Raw genomic sequence first — 21523 nt, forward strand, 5'->3', positions numbered from 1 at the left:
TGCTCTGGTGTGTTATAATAGATGCCAGTGGCACATGCAGTCCCATACTCCTGTATATTCTTATGGAAATCTAATTCTGCTCTGATTGCATCGCTGTATTTTAAAACAGATTTGTTTTACGATAATAAAAAGCAGGAATCCTTAATGTTACCTGAGTCAAGGCCAAGTTTTAAATTAAATTGTAAGGTCTGGATGGAACTGGTATTAGGGGAAAAATGTAACTGTCATACATCTCAAAGATAACTGAGAAGTTTCTGAAAGATTTGGGTGAAATTGTCCTATTTGAACAGAAAAACATATATAACAGTATAAACAGTATAAAAAGTTAATGGAGACTATGAGCACATGGCAGTAAGTTGAGGATGAAAATAGCTTTGTAATTTTAATTGTAATAATCAGAAGTTGTGACCACACCTGTCTTGAACATACCTATATTTTGAGATACTAGTATCATTTTATCCTTTATAAGGACTTCTCTGTAAAAGGAGACAGAAAGGCCTCAGACAAAGAATATTCACAGTGTCCACATGGTACATTCATTCTGTAATAAAATTCCTTCTCATTTCCTTGCTTAGCCTTAAGTACAGTTTTCCTTCCCCTATGTTACAAGAAGCCAGCTGCCACTCCTTAGCCTGTGTTTGCAGTTTGCCCTGTTCCCCATCTGTGGAAACTGAATTGTAGCAAGGTGGTTAAAATAGCAAGCACAGGTATGGGACTCCACCTGCCCCTTCCCACTGGCACAGGCCACAGTGCTTCCAGGTCACCCAGCAGTGGCATCTGTGCCCTCTCCTGTCCCCTCCCTGGGGATGCACCGAGAGCCAGGGACCCTGCAGTGCAGTGTCCTCACTGGAACTGGGATCCAAACTTTCACTCTTCCAGCACAATTCACAAAGAGAGCAGCAGGTCTGAGACTTGTGCTTATGACACGACAGGCCACTGAGAGATGCCTTCTGGGTGACTCATGGGCTTCACAAAGTCTACTAAGAATGAAGAATGGTTTAATTGCTAAAGAGGATGGGGCTGGCATTTGGTAACCACTGCTGGTTTTGTGCTGCTGATCTAACCACAGGAATTAGCAATGGGTTCCTGTTTTTCACTGTCGTTGAACAGGGAAACACTGATTTGAGTGGCTGCCCACAGGAGGGGGGAAATGAAAGAGACAGGAGTTTAGAGCTGAATGGGTACAGTGTGTGTCATTTTATGGATGGCTGGTACTGTGATGCAGTCTCTTCTTAGACCTACAGAAACCCAGTCTTGTGGTTACTACTGAAAGCAAATAACCAGAAAGAAAATGTGCACAGTTGAAAACTTACCATGGGATGCAGCCTTAATGCAGAGCACTGTAGTTACAGCCCAGGGTAATAAAGAAGTGTTTGTTTGGAATATTTTACAAAGCTTGGTTTCTATAGTAACAATCATCATGAATACTTTCAGCTTCAGAAATAACATCTGCTTAGTGACTGATCTCAAATCTCAACCCTTGCTGAAGGAAATAAGTTCCTGCACCTTCTGCTTATTGTTAGCCAGTGGCATTTGATACAGAGCATTTATTTCCATAGGACAGGGAAAGGTGGTGGGAAGAGGAATCAGAAAATAACAGTAAAATGTGTTATCTGCCTCTTTATCCTTTAGTCAATGCTAAAATAAATCAGAGTTTACAGAGAGACTAAAAGTAAATGTGTTATACCGTTCTGTTGACTGATGTACAGGACAAACATGTCTATGATTTAGTCTTGTCCGTGATTTAAACTTTATGCATAAACTTAGGGGAAGAGAAATAATTTGTTAGACATGAAAAATGTGTGGGCAGAGTACAAATCTTTACAGAATGCAGGGCTCTGAAGGAAACTTCAATGAAAAGTTCACAAATCTGTGAATTTTCAAGGAAACTTTCAAAAAGGTGGTCAGTGCTGTGAAAATGGTATTTCTTTTGAAGATAAAATTTTAAAATCATCATCACTGCTGCTACATTTTGCAATGTAAAATTTAAAGTGAGAACATTATCTGAAGCAAAATAAATACTTTTGTTCAATGAGGATTGGGACTACAGAATTTAATGTGAATCACAATTTTTGGTGGTGGTGACTGAGTACCACCTTAATGAAAAGAATAATTAATATGTGACATAATTAGAAGTTCTGTTGTGCCATAGGAAATATGACTGGAGCAGAAGGGTGAGTTGAGCTGGGCTATATTTCCACAGCACTGATTTTCAGTTAGCAATGCCCAAGAGCGTAAGCAAGCTTGGGCTATGGTAAGAAAGAAACTCCAAACAAGCAAACAAAAAAAGCCCACAAAAACAAACCAACCAAAAAAGAACCCCCACAAAACCCCCCCAAAAAAGACCCACTTACTTTCCGTTTAAGTGGCATTCAGCAAATACTTCATACTGTAGATCTGTACTGAATTATTTAAAAAATTATGCAGGTTTTGTAATATTTTAAAGGAGCAGTCTTTAATGGTAAAAAACAGTCTCTTTAAAAAAAAAATATTCCATCAGATATATTGGGCTAACATGAGTAACAAGTATAAATAGTTTCATTCATGCAAGTAATTGTGTTTGCTTTAATGTGAAGTTTCTCCAAGCACTAATTCTCATGTGTCTAATTATTTGTCAGATTAGATCCTGTAGCTTCCATTTTTTGGTGCATTTTTAGTGATATTCTGAATATGAGCACAGTGAGCACTAACAATCTTGATGGAGAGCATCTTAGAAAGCAACATGAAGTGATCATACTTGAGCTTATTTGCAGGATTTTTCAAGGACAGTATTAATAAATTAATAACATAGTGTCAGATTTGCAGCTGGTGTAAATCAAAATAGTTCTGCTGCTACTCGAGTGCTGTGCTGATTTAAGCAGATGATGTTTAGGATTTGAATTAATTCATACGATTAGAGTGAAAAACTACTCAATTATGCTTTCAAATTGGTGAATGGCCAGAGCAGGTGATGGAGGTCCTCAAGAGAGGAAAGTGAGACACATCTTGCAACACCTTAGACAAGGTCTGGTTTGTGCTTTCACACTCCTGCCAATCTGCCCTCTTCCTTTTCCCCTGCTGGCAGCAACCACTGCCAAAGCAGTTTACACAGCAAAAGCAGGCTCCCTTTTCCCTGCCATCTCGTTCCTTTTCCTTGATAACAGAAATCTTTCATTTCTCTTTGCTCTTCCTGCTGCCAGAGCAGCTACGATCGGGTCCACAACGTCCACGTGCAGTCACTGGGATGAAAACTTCTATAGACTTTCAAATCTGAAATAGGGATCATTTGTTTCAAAATGGTTTTGGCTCTGGTGTACACACTTTACAGCTGTCCTTGGGCCATGGCAAGGACAATGAAAAGAAAAGCCATGTCATGCTTTCAGACGTTTGTTCGTGTCCTCCCCACATTCCCTAGTCTGTGATCTCTGTAAGTTGTCATGACAGAAAGCAATTTGTTATTATGGTGCCATTAACATTTTTTTCCTGCATTAAGAATATTGCCAAGTTTGCACTTTAATCCCTTCTGCTGACAGCTAGTTTTCACAATGTCTTGATTTAGTTCTCTTTTTTATTATTACGATTCCAGGTAGAGATGTTTTAATTTATCATTCACTAGGCATCCTGCATGTGGCCAGGAGGTTAAAAAAGAACTTGAAAAGGCATTGCTGAGGAAAAGTTCACTAACACTGTATTTTGGATGACATACAGGGTACTATATTTTCTTTCCAGTTTTCCAGGAAATGCAAAATACAGCATAATCCTTTTAGGACACTTGCCTTTCCTAACCCTCACGTCCGGCATTGATCTCCTAAATGATGATCAAACCTTATCCTTTATGGCTCTAGGGTGCTGCAGAGCTACAGGAATGAGGTCTCAGCAGTCACAAAAGGTAACTGTTAGTCAGAACTTCTGCCTTCTGTCTGAATTTCATTGTCACAATGACAGATTGAAACTTTGTGATCCCCTCCCTGAGCAAAGGACAGCCTTTTCTGGGCTCCTTGTGGACATTTCAAAAGCCTGCAGCTGGTTCAGTTTGCTTGTTCCCAGAGAAAGCAACCTGTACTGTGCTCACACTTAGCCCTGCCTATTACCACAGCCACGCTCTCAGCCTGCAAGCGAGGCAGAGTTTAAATTGTGCCTTGTACTTTATCTTTCCCAGCCCTGGAAAGTTAGTAGTGGCTCTGAGGGGGCCATGTCCTCTTCTACAGGCTGTCTAGGGTGAGATTAACCCATTGTGACATATGGGAGGGACTCTCTGCTCTGAAGTGATCAGTCCAAGCTCAAACAGTGATGGACTGTCAGTTATTTGTCCCCAGAGAAATGAGTTTTCATAGATGAGACTTTAAGGCTGAATTGAAAAGGAATAATAGAATTCTCTACTTCTCATTTCTAATCCTTGGAGATCCAGCAGATATGCCCATCTGGGAAAGAAATGCCCATTAGCATCACTTCACTGCACAGCACCACTTTGACTTACAGGATGGCAGTCAGAAGAATTTACAGGAAGGTACCTGGGGATACATGATTCCTGGTATATGCCACAGACACAGAGTCTCAGGTGCTGTTCCCAACAGGATCTACCTGGATGCTGCCAAGATAAATTTCTTTTCACAAACTGGACGCTGTCACTGCCAGCCTTTAATCAGACTCATAGAGCTTAATAGGGGAATATTCTGGAAGCTCTAGGGGATATCTCTGGCAGTAATCCAGTCCAACTACTACACACACCATCCGCTCTAAGTTATGTTCAATATTTTCCATATTAACCTGGAATTACCCTCATTAATGGGCAAGATGTAATAGTAAAGTAAAACCAAGTTTATTTGACAGTAGGAAGACACAGGGAACTGCATACATGGGCACATAGATAGAGAAATGCAAGTGATGTTCCTTGCAGCCGCCTGATGTTTTAACTTAGCTTCAATGTCTTGTGCTCTGTTCAGCCACCCGTGAAAATCAAGAAAATTACAGGATGGTGCACCCTGATGTCACAGTTCAGTAAAAGCAACCTCTAGGCAGTAGGACAAAAGCTGAATAGCAAACCTGATAAAGGAGTTCTTTCTGGAAACCCCATTGAAAAGAAATGTATCTGCAGCTGCTTCTCGTAGCCTGCTCTTAATAAATCAGTTTTAATCAGAATGTCAATTCATAACTCTCTTGCTAATGAAATGCCACATGACATAGTATAAGGTTTTGAGATGAAGTCCTTTACTAGATTAACTGAGAGTAACTTTGTTGCAAATAAACATAGTTGTTATAATAAAAATATTATTCTTCTGAGCATAAACATTTTAATATATAAATTTCAGATCAGTACAGAACTAACAACCATATTCTACTCAGAAAAGACTGCATGAAAGAATGCAGTCTATCATTGTTAGAGCTGAGATAGAGAAGCAAGACAATAAATCGAAGGATAACAATGCAGTTTGTGCACTGGGGCCATAATAACAGCTTGGTAATCATAATGTATTCAATTTATTCTTCATTTCCACTGCTTTTCTTATGGAAAATAATGTTCCAGTATAGGCTGATATTTCCATTTCTATTTTGAAACAAGGAAATTAATGATTTTATGTTCTGAAAAAACAGTGGGGCAGAATTACGATGGAAAGATAATTTGCTGCTTAAAATGTAATAAGAAATGTTAGTGTAATTTTGGTTGGGTTGCATTTAATTATCAATAAAGTTTTATTAGACATGCTAGAAGTTTTCAGGTAAAACTTGTTCATTTTGAAGGGCTAGTAGAGTTGAGAGAGCCCTCCCAGTGAATTGGTGCAGCTGGATGACTCAGTCACTCTGTCACAGAAGCAAGGTGGTTGCCTCAAGTCTCTTCCAGTTTAGGTAGGAAGAATTATGAGATACAACAAAAGGTTCACCAGCTTTTGCTGCTGTTGGTAATGTGGTTATGTACCTCCAATAGGTTAGTGGGACCTCATTAGCCAAAACTAGAAATCACTTAGAAATACTCAGGCAAAAGAAAGTGCAGTGTAGAAACTCAGAGTGCTGAGGACACTCGGGCTCTGGGCCATTCAGGTTTAAATGAGGTGAAGATTTCCACTTACTAATTTCAAGAGAGGAATTTTATGTGATGTATTAAATGAAAGTCTTCCGTAAGTGCTCAGAATTTCTGTAAAACCCTGGAGTCATATGAAGAACTGGTGTTTCCTCTACCTGCCACAAGAAGTGTTCAGTAGTGTTCAGTACCCCAGCCTTGTTTATTTATTCTGTCTTTATTCTGTCTCTGTGTTTCCTGAAGTATATTTCTCCCTCACACAAATGATGTTTTGTGAAAGTTTGTTTTTGGTGTTATGGGTTTTTTTTTTTTTTGTGTTGCACTATCATTAAAGCTCATTACTCATTGAATAAATCTGTGGAGAAAATTGTCAAAACTTGTGGGTGGGTGGGTGGGAAGCTCATACTCAAGAGTATGTTAATGAGCATTAGTTCATTAGTTCACCCAACACTTAGAATAGTAATGTTATAGTAATAGAATAATAGTAATAGAATAACACTTAGAATATCACTGACAGGCTACAGAACCAGCAGTGCTGATGGCAGGCTTTGTTCCTGGCTTTGCCTTAGCTCTAGCACTCTGGAAGTGTCAGGTTCTCCTTGGGGCAGCAGCAGGTGCTGTGAAAGTTTAGCAAAAGGGATTTTGCTGGGAGGAGCAGACAGTGCTGCTTCTTTCCTCTGACATTACTGTTGGGTTTGAGTCTCTTGGTAAATGACTGTGGAAACAATCAGGTGGAGGTAGGGTGGAGGTGGGAGTCTGCCATCTCCTTCTCCTGGAAGGTTAGCTGAAAAGGGACAGGTGGAGTTCCTTCAGGAAAGTGGCCAAAAAAGCCTCAGCCAAATGACATCAGTGGAATTCTGTGATTTTGAGAGGGTGAATTTTCTTTCTTAGCACTACTGAGAAGTCTGCCTTTACTGCACTGAAAATGGTCAAAACAATCAGAGCATTTGACACTTCAACGATAGTTCAGAGAATTTTGCCTCAAAGATGCATTTAGTAAAAGCAGAACAGGGTAACCAGGGTTCATCCTCTTGCCATAAAAAAGAGTTAATATCTGCTTTCAGCTGTGTTTTAAATGAAAGTGGCCACGATGCAGTGTAAAAACCTAATTTGATAAGGATGTTTTGGGAACAGCTACCTTGATCAAGCTCTACATCCAGGGCAGCTGCAGGAATGCCAGTGAATCCTGAGCAGGCTTTGAAGAGACCAAAATGTGCCTGGCAGGTAGAGACAACTTTCAAATCTTGGGAGATTTTTAATACTAAGACTAACAGGTTCTTGAGGCTTTTGAATTTGCATGTAAGCAACTTAATTTGACCAAAACCCAACCTGGGTACTCAAGTGCTTTTTGGAATCTGAGACTTGTGTGTCCCAAATAAATTATGTAACTTAGAAAACAGCCAAAGAATTTAAGAAAAGCACCAGAAGCTGAGAGCAAATGAAGATGTGCATACTTGTAATATAACAGTCTGAATTTTATGTTTCCTCCTTCCCACATCTCTTACCTCTTCAGAGGACACAGTCTTTTTTTTTTTTTTTTTTTTTTTTTAATTTTTTCCCCTCCTCTGAAATCTTGCACATTAAAAATCCAGAAAAGCGGCTGTTTACATTCTGAGTCTGGTCCTAATCCTGTTGCAACAGATTTGATTTTTTATTTGCTGAGGTATCTAGCTTTGTTTGTGTGGAATTCACCAGATTAATGCTGTTTTAATAATATGATTAAAAATTATGTTTAAATTGACATAATTAATTAATACAATAAGAGGTATAATTCAAGTTGTTTTTTAAGGAGAACTGAAGTTTTATTTATAATGAATTCTTGTAAGTACTACTTAGACCATTTTAGTTAGGAAACATTACAGTGATTAATGCATGGCTGTTTGCATTTTAATACTTGATTTATATATCAGATCTGTATTTGTGCACACTGTCAAACTTTATTCTGTTCTTGTCAAAATACTTATTGCTTCTGACAGGTGTAACATGCTCACATTAATCCTTAATTCCTTGATTCAATTTTCTAATTGCTTTTTTGGCATGAGTTTGGAGCCATTTAGTCTTACGTGAAGTATTTGTCTTATGGTATAATAATGCACTTTTAAAAATTGGATGCACCTAACTTAGACTGTTGAAGAAAATATATAGAGGGATATTACTTAGTACTGAAAATCAAAAGTTTTATAGCACTTCTGAGAGGCACCACTTTTTGGAATACAGATAGAACCAAAACTCTTCATACTTTTCATCTTCCCGTGTTCACAATACGAAATGTTTTCATAGGTTCAAATCAGCGCTGAAGTTTCAGTGCATTTTGCCCAAGGAGACACTGAACACTTAGAGCAACTCCATGAACATTCCCTGAGTCGTTGTTCTCCTGCTCTTTTCCCCTCTTCAGGTTTTTCCTCTCTCATATCACTGCTTGCCACTTTTGAGATTGCTTAGAATTTGAGATTGGACACTGGACAAGTCCACACAGCACCATTAAATTCCTACTGCTCTCTGCTGCCCATCTCACCCCCCAAGGGGGATAAAATCCCCTTCCCAGCTTCTCCTTGGTCTGCACCAAGGAGATCAACTCTTTTAAAGCTGATCAACTCTTTTATTCCCAAACAGACAAATACAATAATGCAAGATTTGCAGGGTTTTTCAATACTTAAATAAATATACTCACCACTTTTGCTGCTTTCTTTTATAAAGCATGAATATGGCGTACACTGCTGTATGTTTTTCTGCCAGCAATGGTAATATTGTCATCTGTCCTGTGAAGGAAAAGAAATAATTTGGCCCAAATCTATTTCTTAATGAAACAGATCCAAAAGAATCTTCCAAAGTTTGTTATCACTTCATAAACTCACCAGACAGATGAACTTTGGCTTTTTAGGACTTTCAGGAAATATTGGGAGAATATTGAAGCTTTTCTCTAATAAAAATCTAGGAACCTGTGAAAATGACTCCTGATACTTATTTTCTGTGAATAAATGCATTAATATCCACTTAAACAGTGGATAAAATATTATCTATTTTTTTATTGCCTGATTTAATCCCTACCCTCTCCACTTATTTATTCTTTCTATATCCTCTGGGTTGCTCTTCTTTTTTTTCCTATCAATATTAACAATATATGCTCTTTGATCCTTTTATTCCTTCATAGTTTTCTGCCACTTTCTTTTTCACCTTCTCAGCTGACACACCTCCTTCTGTCATAGCGTGTGTAAAAAAGGGAATATAGGAATAAAAGTTTATCAGAGAAGTGTTTGTTTATTATGTCTTCCACTGATAAAGTTTTATTAATCTGTGATTGTCATTTGAGGTTTTGCCAAAAATGTAAGTCTCTTTCTGTACAAGGGGAAAAGAAAAAAAAGATAATTCCAGCAAGTAAATCATGGTAGCTTACTGCTTTGGGCAAACAAACTTGTACCTTATCTCTTCCAAAAAACCTGTGGAAAATGCATGATAAATGGCACATTTCAGGGAACATGTTATGTTCCTGTGAAATAACTTTGATTCATGGTTATGTATTTATCTTTAAACAACTGACAAACCTTGGGCTATCTAAATTATTATCATTTGCTCTATGCTACTGTGTTATTTTGCTAGGGACCCTGAATGATGTGAGGTTAAGATAAGATGTCTTGCTTCTGCAGTCATAATTTTTTTTATAAAGAAACAAAAGCACAGAATTCTTTCTGTATTTTATTTTTGGATGAAATCCTTTGAAAGACTATTTATCAGAAGTAATTTCCTCCAATTGTGTTTTGAAAAGCATTAGTATAAACTTCAAACAGAGAAGGATGGGGCCTGTTGATCAAAGGGTGTATATAACACAGCTAACACGTATATCATGTGGATTTATAAGAAAATAATCACCAAATTAAAAGTCATAGCAGTGAATTTGTTCCTTTCAGTTGTGCGTCTGCATAAAGTGTTCTGAATTACATTTTACAATGAAGATTTCATTTTCTTAGTGTTAACAAATAGTTGGTTGATTTGCTGTTGTGACAAGTCAGGAATATTGACTTAAATGCTCTATTGCTTGCATTACTAACATCAGCTGGAGCTTTTGGGGTTTTAGTTTTCTATTTTATCATTAGGTAAGGGTTTTGGTGAATGTAAGTTGTCATTGCCTATGGCATGGCATTTTTAAATTAGATGTCATTGCTTACCCAAGTTCTTTAATGTGTATCTTTAAAAGAATCTACAGAAATGCCTTTTAGATATGACCATGAAGTTAAAAAAAAAAAAGTATATTTATCTATTTTTCACTGAGCAGTAATAAATTTTTATCGGAGGTAGAAAAATAGAAAATTATTATTGCTTTACATGATGGAAGTGCCTTTGTTTTCCTTATATTGAGTCCTTTGCAATGTATTTAACTTGACTAAACTATTCTTTTTTCTTAGAATACTGGAATCGGTTGACATTTATGTATACATTGCATTTTTTATGTAAATAGAAAGTTTTCTGGCTTTGAATTTTGAATCAAAATGTTGAGCTCCTATTTTTCCTTGGAACATGAGAGACATTTAGAAAATTTACAAACAGAAAAAGAAAGAAATGCTTATGCTGATTTTGACCTAATGTTTTTAGAAATATCTTTAGTGCTTGACTAAATGTTTAAGCTCTCAGCAGTGAAATGCCTATCTCTGAGTGAACACAAAGCTTGGAAACATGAAAATGTGGATACATTGTAAATTGTCATCTTAAAAACTTATTATTCTGTGCCTTTGTGGACTGCTTTGCTTTATTTTCTCAGCTCCTACTGTCCTTGGTAAATCAAGAACAATATGGTAGCAACCATTTAGTTGAAAGCTAGCTGCAAATTTAATTATATAGTTAATGAAGTTTGGTAATGGCACAAACCCCCTGCCATCAACACCACTACTATCATAGCTTTATAGAAGATAAAGCAAGGTGATTATCACACAGGCAACATTTTCAGAGAGTTTCTAAGCATTTTTAAATATAATAGCACTGCACCTTTATTTTGCTTATGCAAAAAGAATCAGGAAGGTCCTGCCTTGAAGAAATTCTTTCTATAGCAGGACAGACAGGGAGAAGGCAGAATTCCTGGTCTAGGGCTCTCAAGAGGGATTGACTATCTTTAGCTATTGGTATATAATGTAGATTTGCACTCATTTTAATAGTTTTGGCATTAGGCAGGCTAGGTAATGGATATTGTTGAAGCGGAATTCTTTCATATGGATACTTCTTAATAGAGATGGGGAAGTTGGCTACTGTCAGATACCAATGTGTATATCAAAAGATTTTGCTGTTTTCTAAGCTTTAATTTGATATTAATACATTTATCAAGCCATAAAATTAGTAAAATTTTGTTGTCCTTATGATGATTTATTTTTTGTTTGGTTAGATCTGCAGCGGGGGCTGCCAGTGTCCATTTTTAAGTCAATTAACATGGTTCGGGCAATCTGTTTAAATGCAAAGGAAAAAATATCTTCCCACCTTTACACTGTGCCTTAAAAAAACCTAAAGGTGCACAAGTAAAAATGGAATGGAAATCTCAAAGGTTAACCTGGGTGTCTTCCTTCTCCAGGGTGCTCCTAAGCCGATTGCCATCGAGCCGTGCTCAGGAAACAGAGCCGCCGTCCTGACGGTGTTTTTGTGTCTGCCCAGGGGAGCATCTGGAGTTCCACCACCCGGGCAGTCAGGTAAGGCTGCTGGGGTGGCTGTTGTGTCTGTCTGTCTCCTCCTAAACTCTGCCTGGGCAAAATCACCCTCACAGATCCAAAATAATGGCATAGCAGATGGATACGAGGAGCTGCTCTGTCAAGCTGATGTTAAGTTTAGCCCCAGCGTTGCATTTTTCTTGGGAATTTGGTGTTGTATCCAAATAAAAAGCCCAGTGTTTAAGCCAGCCACATTTCATTAGGACTTCCTGAAGCAGTACCTGTGCATGTCAATATGCTCCAACATTGTCTCTCAGGGAAAAAAAAAATCATATGCAGCCACTTCCATGGTTTCAGTTCCAGCTGCTGTAAATGAGGCTGTACAGGGAATACCAGTGAGTATTTTCACTTCAGGCTAAAATTTAGTGTAGTCTAGTTTGCACCATAAATCCCAACCCTTTGCTGGCTGGGACTCAATTAAAATACTGGTATTTCCCAGAATGCCTGTCAGACAAAACCTGGAATTGTGTGAGTGAATGCTTCTGTAGGGAGGTGTTCACTTTGGAAGTGATCCCAGCTCATTTTAAAGTAGCACTTGCATTATCTGGAAGCACTTCTTGTGGTGACCTACCTTCTTTGCTAGATCGTTGTACAAAAAAATTCTCATAAAATACCGACCTGCACCTTTAAAATCCTCTAAATAACTGCCTACAATGATGTGATACAAAAGAGCCATGACAAGAAAATGTAGACTGTAATGTGACACTACACATGTGACCAGTTTACTCATTCAGACTTCACTCGAGCTGGAGCCAAGATGAACACCTTTGTAAGGAATAGTAGACTGCATGGTATGTGCCCAAAATGCAGGAATAAACCAGAAAATATGCTTTCAGGCTAACTTTTATCATTAAGAGCTAAAGGAGATATCCTTTTAACCTTCAAAAATCCATTTAAGAGATTAAAAAGTATTGAGTAATGATGAGGGCAAACTCAGTTGACTTATGTTGGAAATAAGCTCAGCTGGGTGTTCTTTTGGTCTGATCACTATCTGTTATTTATTTGGGAGTTTTAGTTCATTTTTTGAGGGTGAGGGGTGTTACATTTTTTTCCCTCTGAGTTCTGAGATGAGGACTTAGTTCTTAAAATGCTGTTTATGGCTTGGAATATCATTTTTGGAAGTGCTATGAAAATAAAAGTGTTACTGATGCTTTGTCAAATCCATTTCCTGGAAGAAATATATAAATGTAAGTGCTCTGAAGAGAGCAATGAGAGAGTAAGGATGTTTAGCTTATTCCCTGTTCGTGTTTCAAGGAAATGAAAAAGAAATGAAGGTGTTTATAGTCTTGCAACAAGAAAAAACATTATGAAAGGAAATTAAAAGTAATTGTTGAAATTGAAGCTTAAAATGTTTTTGGAGGGACTGTTTTTGTTGTTTTCAAATTTACCTATAATGTGCATCTTGACAGTAAAAATGTATTCATTTAGGTTTTTCATAATCAGCTTCTATTTACCATATAAGGGAGTCTTTGAAAAGTAATTGCTGATCTTTGCTGTGTTTAAAGCCTGGAAGGTATGAATGTTTAGAAACAGGACTAGGGTTCCACAACACATCAGTTGTGTCATTTTGCATGTTTCTCAACCTGTGAAAGAATGCACCTCTTTTATAAACACATTTTGTCCTCCTGTTATGTTCTGTCTTCTCCTTGCTTTACCTTCCACCAGCTTTGTAGGCATATATTTGGAATGCTATTCTTCCATTTGTTATTATGGTACCTGTCAGCCACTTAGTGTTTCAAAATAGATAAATTATTTAGTCCTATAACTTTCACTTTGTTCGGGGTCAAAAGCAAATAGAAATGCTTGAGCTCTTCAGCCATACTGGTTCAACCATTAGAGTCTATTAGATTATGTGGCTGTAATAATTATTTTCTTCTGCATGATGAGTTTTGGTGCTCATGGATTGCTCTATGTAACCATGCCTAGGCCAGGCAGGGGCTATTATGCAAGTTTGTTGGCATTCCTGTAGCTCTGCTAATTCCTGTCCTGCAGCACCCTGGGCTGCCTGGGAGCAGATGCTGTGAGCACTGCTAAGTTTTTGGAAATGCTGTGGAAACTTTGAGCAGTACACACATTCTTTATGCAGTTATGACCTAAGTTAGACAAAACCAATGATATTGAGGTGGAAGTCGTGTGTTCAGTAATTATGTCTTGCCAAATAATATTAGAGTCCTCTATTACTTGCACACAGCCATTTTCCAGCTCGTTGGGATCATTCTAGGAAAGGACTAACAGTGTGTCAAGCACCTTTGTTTAAATGATACATCAAGGATGCTCATTCCCAGTTCACACTGGGAGAGCGTGGCATTTGTTCCTTCTGTGCATATGTCCCAAACATAAGAAGGGAATACCTGTATTTTTATTGTCCAGCATTTTCTCCAAAACTGAGGAAGCAAATTCTTTACATAGATAACTAATCTATGCTCCACTGGAGTTCTTAGTTGTATACCTAATTTTTTAAGCTCTGAATTTGAGTTTTCTTTTCTGGGTTTTACATTAATGAATATTTTGTTGAAAAAAGTCTCTGAGTATTAAAAGAAAAAAACCCAAAAGCAACCCAACAAGCCAATGAATAAACTGAACCCTAATGTAAAGGTTACGCTCGGTGAAGCATATGTTTTGTACTTCACCTTTACCAGGAGCTGGAAGAAAAGTTGAAGCTGCAGATGGTGGGCTTTGGCCAAAGGCTATGCATGGCAAAAAACTTTTCTAGGAGAGACCATATGTCCCAGTGCAGATCTGTGTGTTCTCTGCTTCCTGCAGAAAATACTCATAGGCCTAATTCTGTAAGTTTAACAGTTAAACTGGTTAAAAGTAATTTGTGATTTAGGATAGATTTTATACCGATTTATCACATAGAGTCAGTCAAAGTATTGATAAAAATTAATTTATTGCAAAAAAGAAGAAACACTAGTTATTGTGATTTGTGTTTTAAAAATGGATTTTTTCAATGATGCAGCTATTTGTAGAATTAAACCTCCTGAAGATCTGGAAAGTCACAAAATGTTGCCGTCATGGTAGGTTAGGTGTTACACAGACCTTCCATTTTCTTTTGGGTGTAAGCTAACAGTTCAATTATACTTCTCTGAGGTAACTGAAGTAACTGTTTTTAAGTGAAAGAAATTAGAGACAAAGTTTAAATTAGAATGATCAATGCAAAGCATTAAGTTAAATTTCTCAGTTTGGATTGACTGATAGAGCGTGTGCTTTCTTCATTCTTCAATTATCTTGTTCACTGCATTGTACCTGTGTAATCAGAATTAAAATTAGAGGGTCCGGAAAAATAGCAATTGTCTGTAGGGTTCACATGTCTATCAGTACAAATGCATCAGTGTAGTTCATATGTGACTTACAAGTTTTATGATACACTGGAAGCTTGAGATCATCTTTTATTGCTGACCCCATGATTTAAATAGCTTAAACTCTTCTTGATATCAAAGCAGATCTAATAATGAGAGCAGCTGCAACCGTTCTCTAGAAAGAACTAAATTATACATTGCAAAGGGGATTGAACAAAACAGGTTAGACCAGAAAAAAAGAGGATAATATATAACAACGCAGAAGAAGGTGCCTATGAATTATCAGCAGTGGAAGGCCCAAGAATAACTCCTTCAAGGTCTTCATACAGCACTGGTGATATATTGGGCAATACAGAAACAGTAGCTTGGTAATGTGATAAATTCTGTTAAAAGAACTGTGACCATGTCATCATTACTACTAAAGCCAACTAAATCCCATGCTTTGAGGTATTGAGTTATTGTACAATAAGTTTATAAAACCATGTTTGCATCATTCTGGGAAAAGGCCACTTTGTGCTGTAAAGCACAAAGAGAAATGAGAACATTAAACCATTTCAAAATAATTCAGAATCAAGGGGTGTAATTTCTGAATTATTTACTTTCACACAGCAGCACTTGCCTATCTACCAAGAGGGTAAAAGTGATAGAGCACCCAGTAGAAGAAATTCCCTATTGAGGCAGTGAGCTGAATGGTCTCTGCAGATGTGCACAAATGACACTCTCTGCTAAGCCTTAGTAGATCTTTAACACCTCCATGGTTATGACAGGATGAGGTGAATCCAACTTAACCCATCAAATAACACTTGGAATTTAAATGGAAGTTGAAATGGAAGACCGCGTGCAATATTCTGTTGTTATAAATGTAAAATTGGATGTCAGGCCTCCAAACAGTGATATCTGAAAGTTCCTGTCTGATATCCTTGACTCTCAAAGCAGAATTTTGTCTAATTCTGGCCACACTAACTGTGGTGTTCAATCCTACTTAATCAGCAAGCTACAGTAGGATCACAGAATCAATAAAACTACCATGCCATCTGCCTTCCCTGTCCTCACCATCATAATGAATAATGACTCATTAAGTGTTCTACAAGACAATTAGCTCTGGTTGAAAACAGTAACAAGGCTTTCCTGATTGTATTTATAATTTTCTCTGATTAAAATACAAAAAACCTAATGCATATCATAAGAGGCACATTAACATAAATATGAATTAACTAATAGTTTTTATAGAGTATTATATTTAATTATATTGCTCAATTTTTCTGACCCTTGGAAACAAAACCATAGCTTATGGCTTTTCATTTGTAGAGTGGCTTCATATGTGTACCTCTCTCAGTATGCAGAACTGGTTGCAGACATACACTGGGGCATGTAAATCTCATGAATTTCTACCTGCTACAAACACATTCCTTTGCACACTCCTTTCATACTTGCAAAATAACCCAATAAAGTCAGTAGTGCTACAAGGATGAGTATAGATTTTCCTGCAGAAAAATATAAGTGAAAGATGTAGCAGAAAATACACTGTCCTTAAGACACACAGAGGAGGGTTGAATCTCTGCTTCAGTGGAGAAAAACTGTGAATACTGAAAGGGGGGAGAGGAAAAGTGAGGGCAGACAGAGAAACAGGAAGATATTCACAACTGATTGTTTAGATTCCTAAACATCTGAAAAAGAAACCTAAAATTGATATTGCGAAAGGAAAAAGGAACTCTGAAAAATGATAGATGTCTAGATCAAAACAAACATAATTCTACATTCTATTTTTCCCAACTGGCTTATCAGGCCTTACAAAGTAAGGCCCTACTTTTTATTTAAGCAAACTTATTTCTGTGCATCATCCTGTTGTTTGTTCCATAGCAATCCACTTCTCTAGATTCTCCTCTGTAATTTTGGAGACAAAATATTGACTTACTTTCATTATTTGCTGTTTTATGGACATTGATTTACCAAAGTATAGTTTAAATTTGTAATCTAACAGTACTATTTAGGTAGGATAAAGTGGCATGTAAACAGAGAAAACATTATAAAAAACTGAGCAAAAGTAACTATACAACATCCCTAGAAGAGACACCTCCCCCCATCAGGAATAGCAAGATTTCTCAAAAAATGAAATATCAAAACAAAAAAATCTCAGTTCTCTTATTTCCTCTGAAGTTCTAGCTAAGTAGAAATGAGTGAACTTTTGTATTACACAAAAATGGTGCAGATGTCTAGAACTTGTGTTAAAATACAGGGGTGAGTCAGGCATTTTATTTATTATGCAAAGTTGCACAGTCATGTTCATGTGACCAGAAGCTCTGCAGATAAACTGGAATATTATAAAAGACTCAGTGGGGAACAGAAATATTTGAGTTTCCTTTTACTGTTTAGACTGTGTGAAGACTGGATTTAATCTTTCTCTCTAATCTGAGGCATAGCTAGAGCATTTTGTATAGAAATGTAATTTTGGTAATTTCTTGAGGGATATTCCATATTAGTTACCAACATGATGCCAGTTAAATGCTCAAAAAAAAAAATAGAAAACATTAACATTGTGGGAGAAAATCAAAATAGTCTTTGTAAGACTTTTAATGATTACAACTAAAACTAAACTCCTAATTAGTATATTAAGCAGTATCTTCAATTTACTGACACTGAGAGACTGTAAAATCCAGGACTCTTTTCAGTTAGCTGGAGATGCTTAACAAAATAGCTCTAAGACTTGGTATAAACTAAAATCATCTCTTCCCAAGATCATTTTACTGAAGGAGTTGCTTCCTTTTGAGCAGTAAGGCCTATTTTTGGAGTGACTATTTTCTGCCTAATTCCATCCTTCTGCACTGCATCAGATGAGGGAGCAGACTGTGTTTATAGTATTGACACTGTGAAAAGAACACAGTGGTTAAGTGGCAGATGGTGCCGATGAGTACTTAAAAAATATTGATGGCAATAGCAAAAACAAAGTAGATAATAAGACCTGCTAGCCACCACCACCCCTTCTCCAGCCCAAACCCAGAGCAGTTACTTCTGCAACGTGCAGGATAAATTCTACTTGGAAAGTACAGAGGTTCTTAGCACAGAAGGCTTTGTAAGTGATGAAGAATGAGGTATTGATTTTGTCTGCTCTTTTACAGAATTTTAGGTGGTTCTGTAATGAATTAGCTTTTACATCGTTCTAGCCATAGAAACTTGCTTCCTTTAAATTCTGAAGAATATACTTGGAAAGGACATAAACATTTTAATATGAAGAACATGCAGTATAATGCTAGCAATGTGTCTTCCACACATCTTGGCAAAAGTAATTTATTGATTGGACAGTAAAAACTGCATGCTGTGGAGCCATCAGCTGAAAAAGGTAAAAAGACAAGAAAAAAAAAGGGAGAGAGCAGGAGAATAGAGGAGGTGGAGAGGGTTGTTTTACAACTTTATCACTGGATTTGCTGCCCTAGAGGGACTCAATAAAATGAGACATATTAATAAAAACTGTTAAGTACTGTGAACATTTCTTTGACAACTAGTTATTCATTTTTCAATCCAAAACTGTCACTGTTTCTCCAGAGTATTAGAAATACTTTTTTCTTTTGGGTTTTTTTTCAGTTTTAGTTGCATAAAGCGAGCAGAACGAATGTCTGAAGAGGGTGTAAAAGTCTGAACACTGTGAAGTGTAAGTGCAGTCATGTCCATCTCTTCCTCTGTGTGGGGAGATTGTCTGAGCTGTTGTCAGGTTGCATCCAGGTGACAATTTAATGGTTTCCTCTCTCCTATTGTCATGGGAATGGAGATGCAATGATGAATGCTCATGATCCAAAGCTTCTGGCCAAAAACAGATGCTCTAGGATCCAAACCTTCAGATCAAAGGCTCTAACCTGGAAAGAAACACCAGCCCTCAACCATACCTGCCTGCTCACCATCAGCTGCAGTACCTGGGGCTCTGCTATTTTCCTCCATCACCCACAGTGTTTTTAACACATCAGATCTTATCTCCACCTTCATTTTGCCAAGGAAAATGAGGTCTACTCTAAACCTGTTCTTCAGTCTTCTGAACACCTTTGTAGTGCTTTGTCCCAGTTTTAGCCTCAGTTCATCTCTTTTTACCTTGCATGACCAGATTTGTACTCAAAGTGCCATGTGAAGGCCCATCTGGCATTGCCCAGTGGCATTAACATTTTGTTGCTGTCTTCCTTTTAACATTTACTTTTTAAAAACACTATTCCTTCCATTCCAACTTGATATTTCTGCAGCCAGCTTACTTTCTTCCTTGAACTGTCAACTTTTAGAGTGTAAATTTCTGGTTTTTTTCCAAAATACGTGGATTTGAATTCTGCTGTTCAATCTGAGTACATGTATATTGCTCAAGTTCTGGGGTCATGCATCTTTTTCTGGATTATATTCTAAGCCATCTCTGTATTGATGATACATAACAATGTTTGCATTGATTTAATTTAATTACATTAATGCCAAGCTCTTTAATGAAAACAAAAATGAACAGGAAAGAGTATGACACTTGTTTCCATGTTACACCTTCATCAGCCTTCTTTCTCTTCAAAACTATTCTGTTTTCTCTCCTTCATGCCATTATTCACTCTCCTTAACTCCTCTCTCTTCTCCTTTGATAATTTATCTGTTGATAAATTCTAACATTATAAGATTTCAGAAATCTAGGAAATATTCTGCATGTTCTTTCCCAGCAAATCATCTAACTTATTGTAGAAAACTGTCAGGGGATTCTGGCACAATCTTTGATGAAATGTTGTTGCATTTTGACCTGTTTTCCATTTACCTGCCTTTAATTATTCCTTCTGGCAAAGTACCTCAAAGCAGAGTCTGATTAATAGATCAGTAAATAACTGAATATACTTTTCCTTGAATCGAGACAATATTTAGTTTGAAAGAAACAGCAGTTACTGATCTCAATTTGTATGCATCTGACATGACAGATTATTAAATTTCCCTGTTACCAGCCTTTGTTTTCTGGTATTCTTACAGAATTAGTGTTCTGATTGCCCTAATGTCATTTCATAAAACTTCTGTTTCGTCTGTTTCCATATCCTCATTCCATTATCAATATTGATGGTAACGTTTTTGATAAACATTATCTCCCTCAAAAACCTTCAAATTCACACCTGGGACAATATCTAGAAAACACCTAATCTCTGCTTCGTTCTTTCTACATCATGACTCTGTCCTGTTTTGGCCTCTTAGTTATATGCAGTGAAAATCCTGGATGTTTGTGGTACTAAACCTTTGCCAGGTGTGACTCACCTTGACTTTTGACAATTCTTGTTTAGCTCTTACATGTCGTTGCCTGCAAATGACAGCCTACTTCGTTGCTTGATGCTTTTTAGTCATTTTTGTAGGCTTTCTGAATTTAAAAAGCTGTAAACTTAGGTCTTCAAATTTCATTGTTTCCCAGGCAGAGCCTTAGGCCCTTTGCAAGGCTAAGCTTTCCCTGGTTGAAAGAAATCATAGTGTGCTTTTCTTCTTTTGACATTAATGATACAGACATTGACAAAGGAAAGGAAAAGAAAAAAAATATAAAAGCAACTAGCAAACATGGGAATTTCTCACTTCAGAATTTTGCTGAGAGGTTATACAATACTTATGCAGTTTTTAATGGAAATCTCATGGGAAAAAATATTTTAATATTTTACACAAGTGGAAACACTGATGATCAGATAATGCTGTAAAGCAGCATCTTGTTCTCCTCCTAGCACAAAGTGTTTCTTACATGGAAAATGGGCAGGGGCCATGTGAATGTACACCTCAATCTAACAGAGCACCTTTCTAAATTTTGTGCTCTTAAACTTTGAGAATTCAACAGATGTCTAGTTAGAGGTGCAAAATTAGGCAAAGTGAACAAATCCCCGTGCAAGTGGTGGACTGGATGATAAGTGTCCTTCCTATGTGAAATTGGTGGTCTGGTTTTATATTCAGTCAACACATACTATGTGGAGCAGATGGCTTACAGCTAAATAAGAACCATAAACCTTTCAAAGTTAAAGTTGTATATGAATTAAATCTTTCAGCAGGGGTCCCATCACCTATTTCTCCTTACTCTAACATTGAATCCCTGGAAAAGCAGATTTTTTTTTTTTTCCTTAATCAACAGAAATCAATCTTCAACTAAAAATAATTACATTGGGATCTGTCCTGATTCTTAGTCCTGGCATCATGGAAAGTTTAATTCATTACTGGAACAAAGCAATTGCCCATAATCTACCTTCCCATATTTATTTTATCACACTCTTGGAGTAAGATGCTTCTACTGCCTGTTTTTGGGATAAAGCTGTCCAAAATTATGCAGAGACCAATCAGATTTATCATTCTTTGGCATTTGATGGCATCCATCTGTTTATTTACAAAACTGCTAAAGACTTATTGAGTTACTAGACTACAGAGAAAATAAATTGAGTTATCATATGTAGTTAAATTCAGTCCTTGCATCTGCTGTCTTTACAGCCTGTATGGCGTTTTCTGAAATTACACTGGCTTGCAGACCCAGGCTTCAGGACTACATTTACTTCACAGCCTTTTTATGCCATTTCAAGTGAATTTCTAATGCA

The 21523-nt window shown here is 37.1% G+C and overlaps 1 protein-coding gene across 2 annotated transcripts in view; it reads left to right on the forward strand.

The window, feature by feature from the left end:
* Nucleotides 1–21523, forward strand: part of ATRNL1 (attractin like 1) — a 431792-nt gene that overhangs the window by 371570 nt on the left and 38699 nt on the right. For both annotated transcript variants that reach the window (XM_068198162.1, XM_068198160.1), the window contains one exon: nt 11547–11661. In XM_068198162.1, coding sequence (XP_068054263.1) covers nt 11547–11661 — 115 coding nt within the window. The remainder of the gene's footprint in view (nt 1–11546; nt 11662–21523) is intronic.

Source organism: Anomalospiza imberbis, chromosome 8, assembly GCF_031753505.1.
Source record: "Anomalospiza imberbis isolate Cuckoo-Finch-1a 21T00152 chromosome 8, ASM3175350v1, whole genome shotgun sequence".
In the NCBI taxonomy this organism is placed as follows: Eukaryota; Metazoa; Chordata; class Aves; order Passeriformes; family Viduidae; genus Anomalospiza; species Anomalospiza imberbis.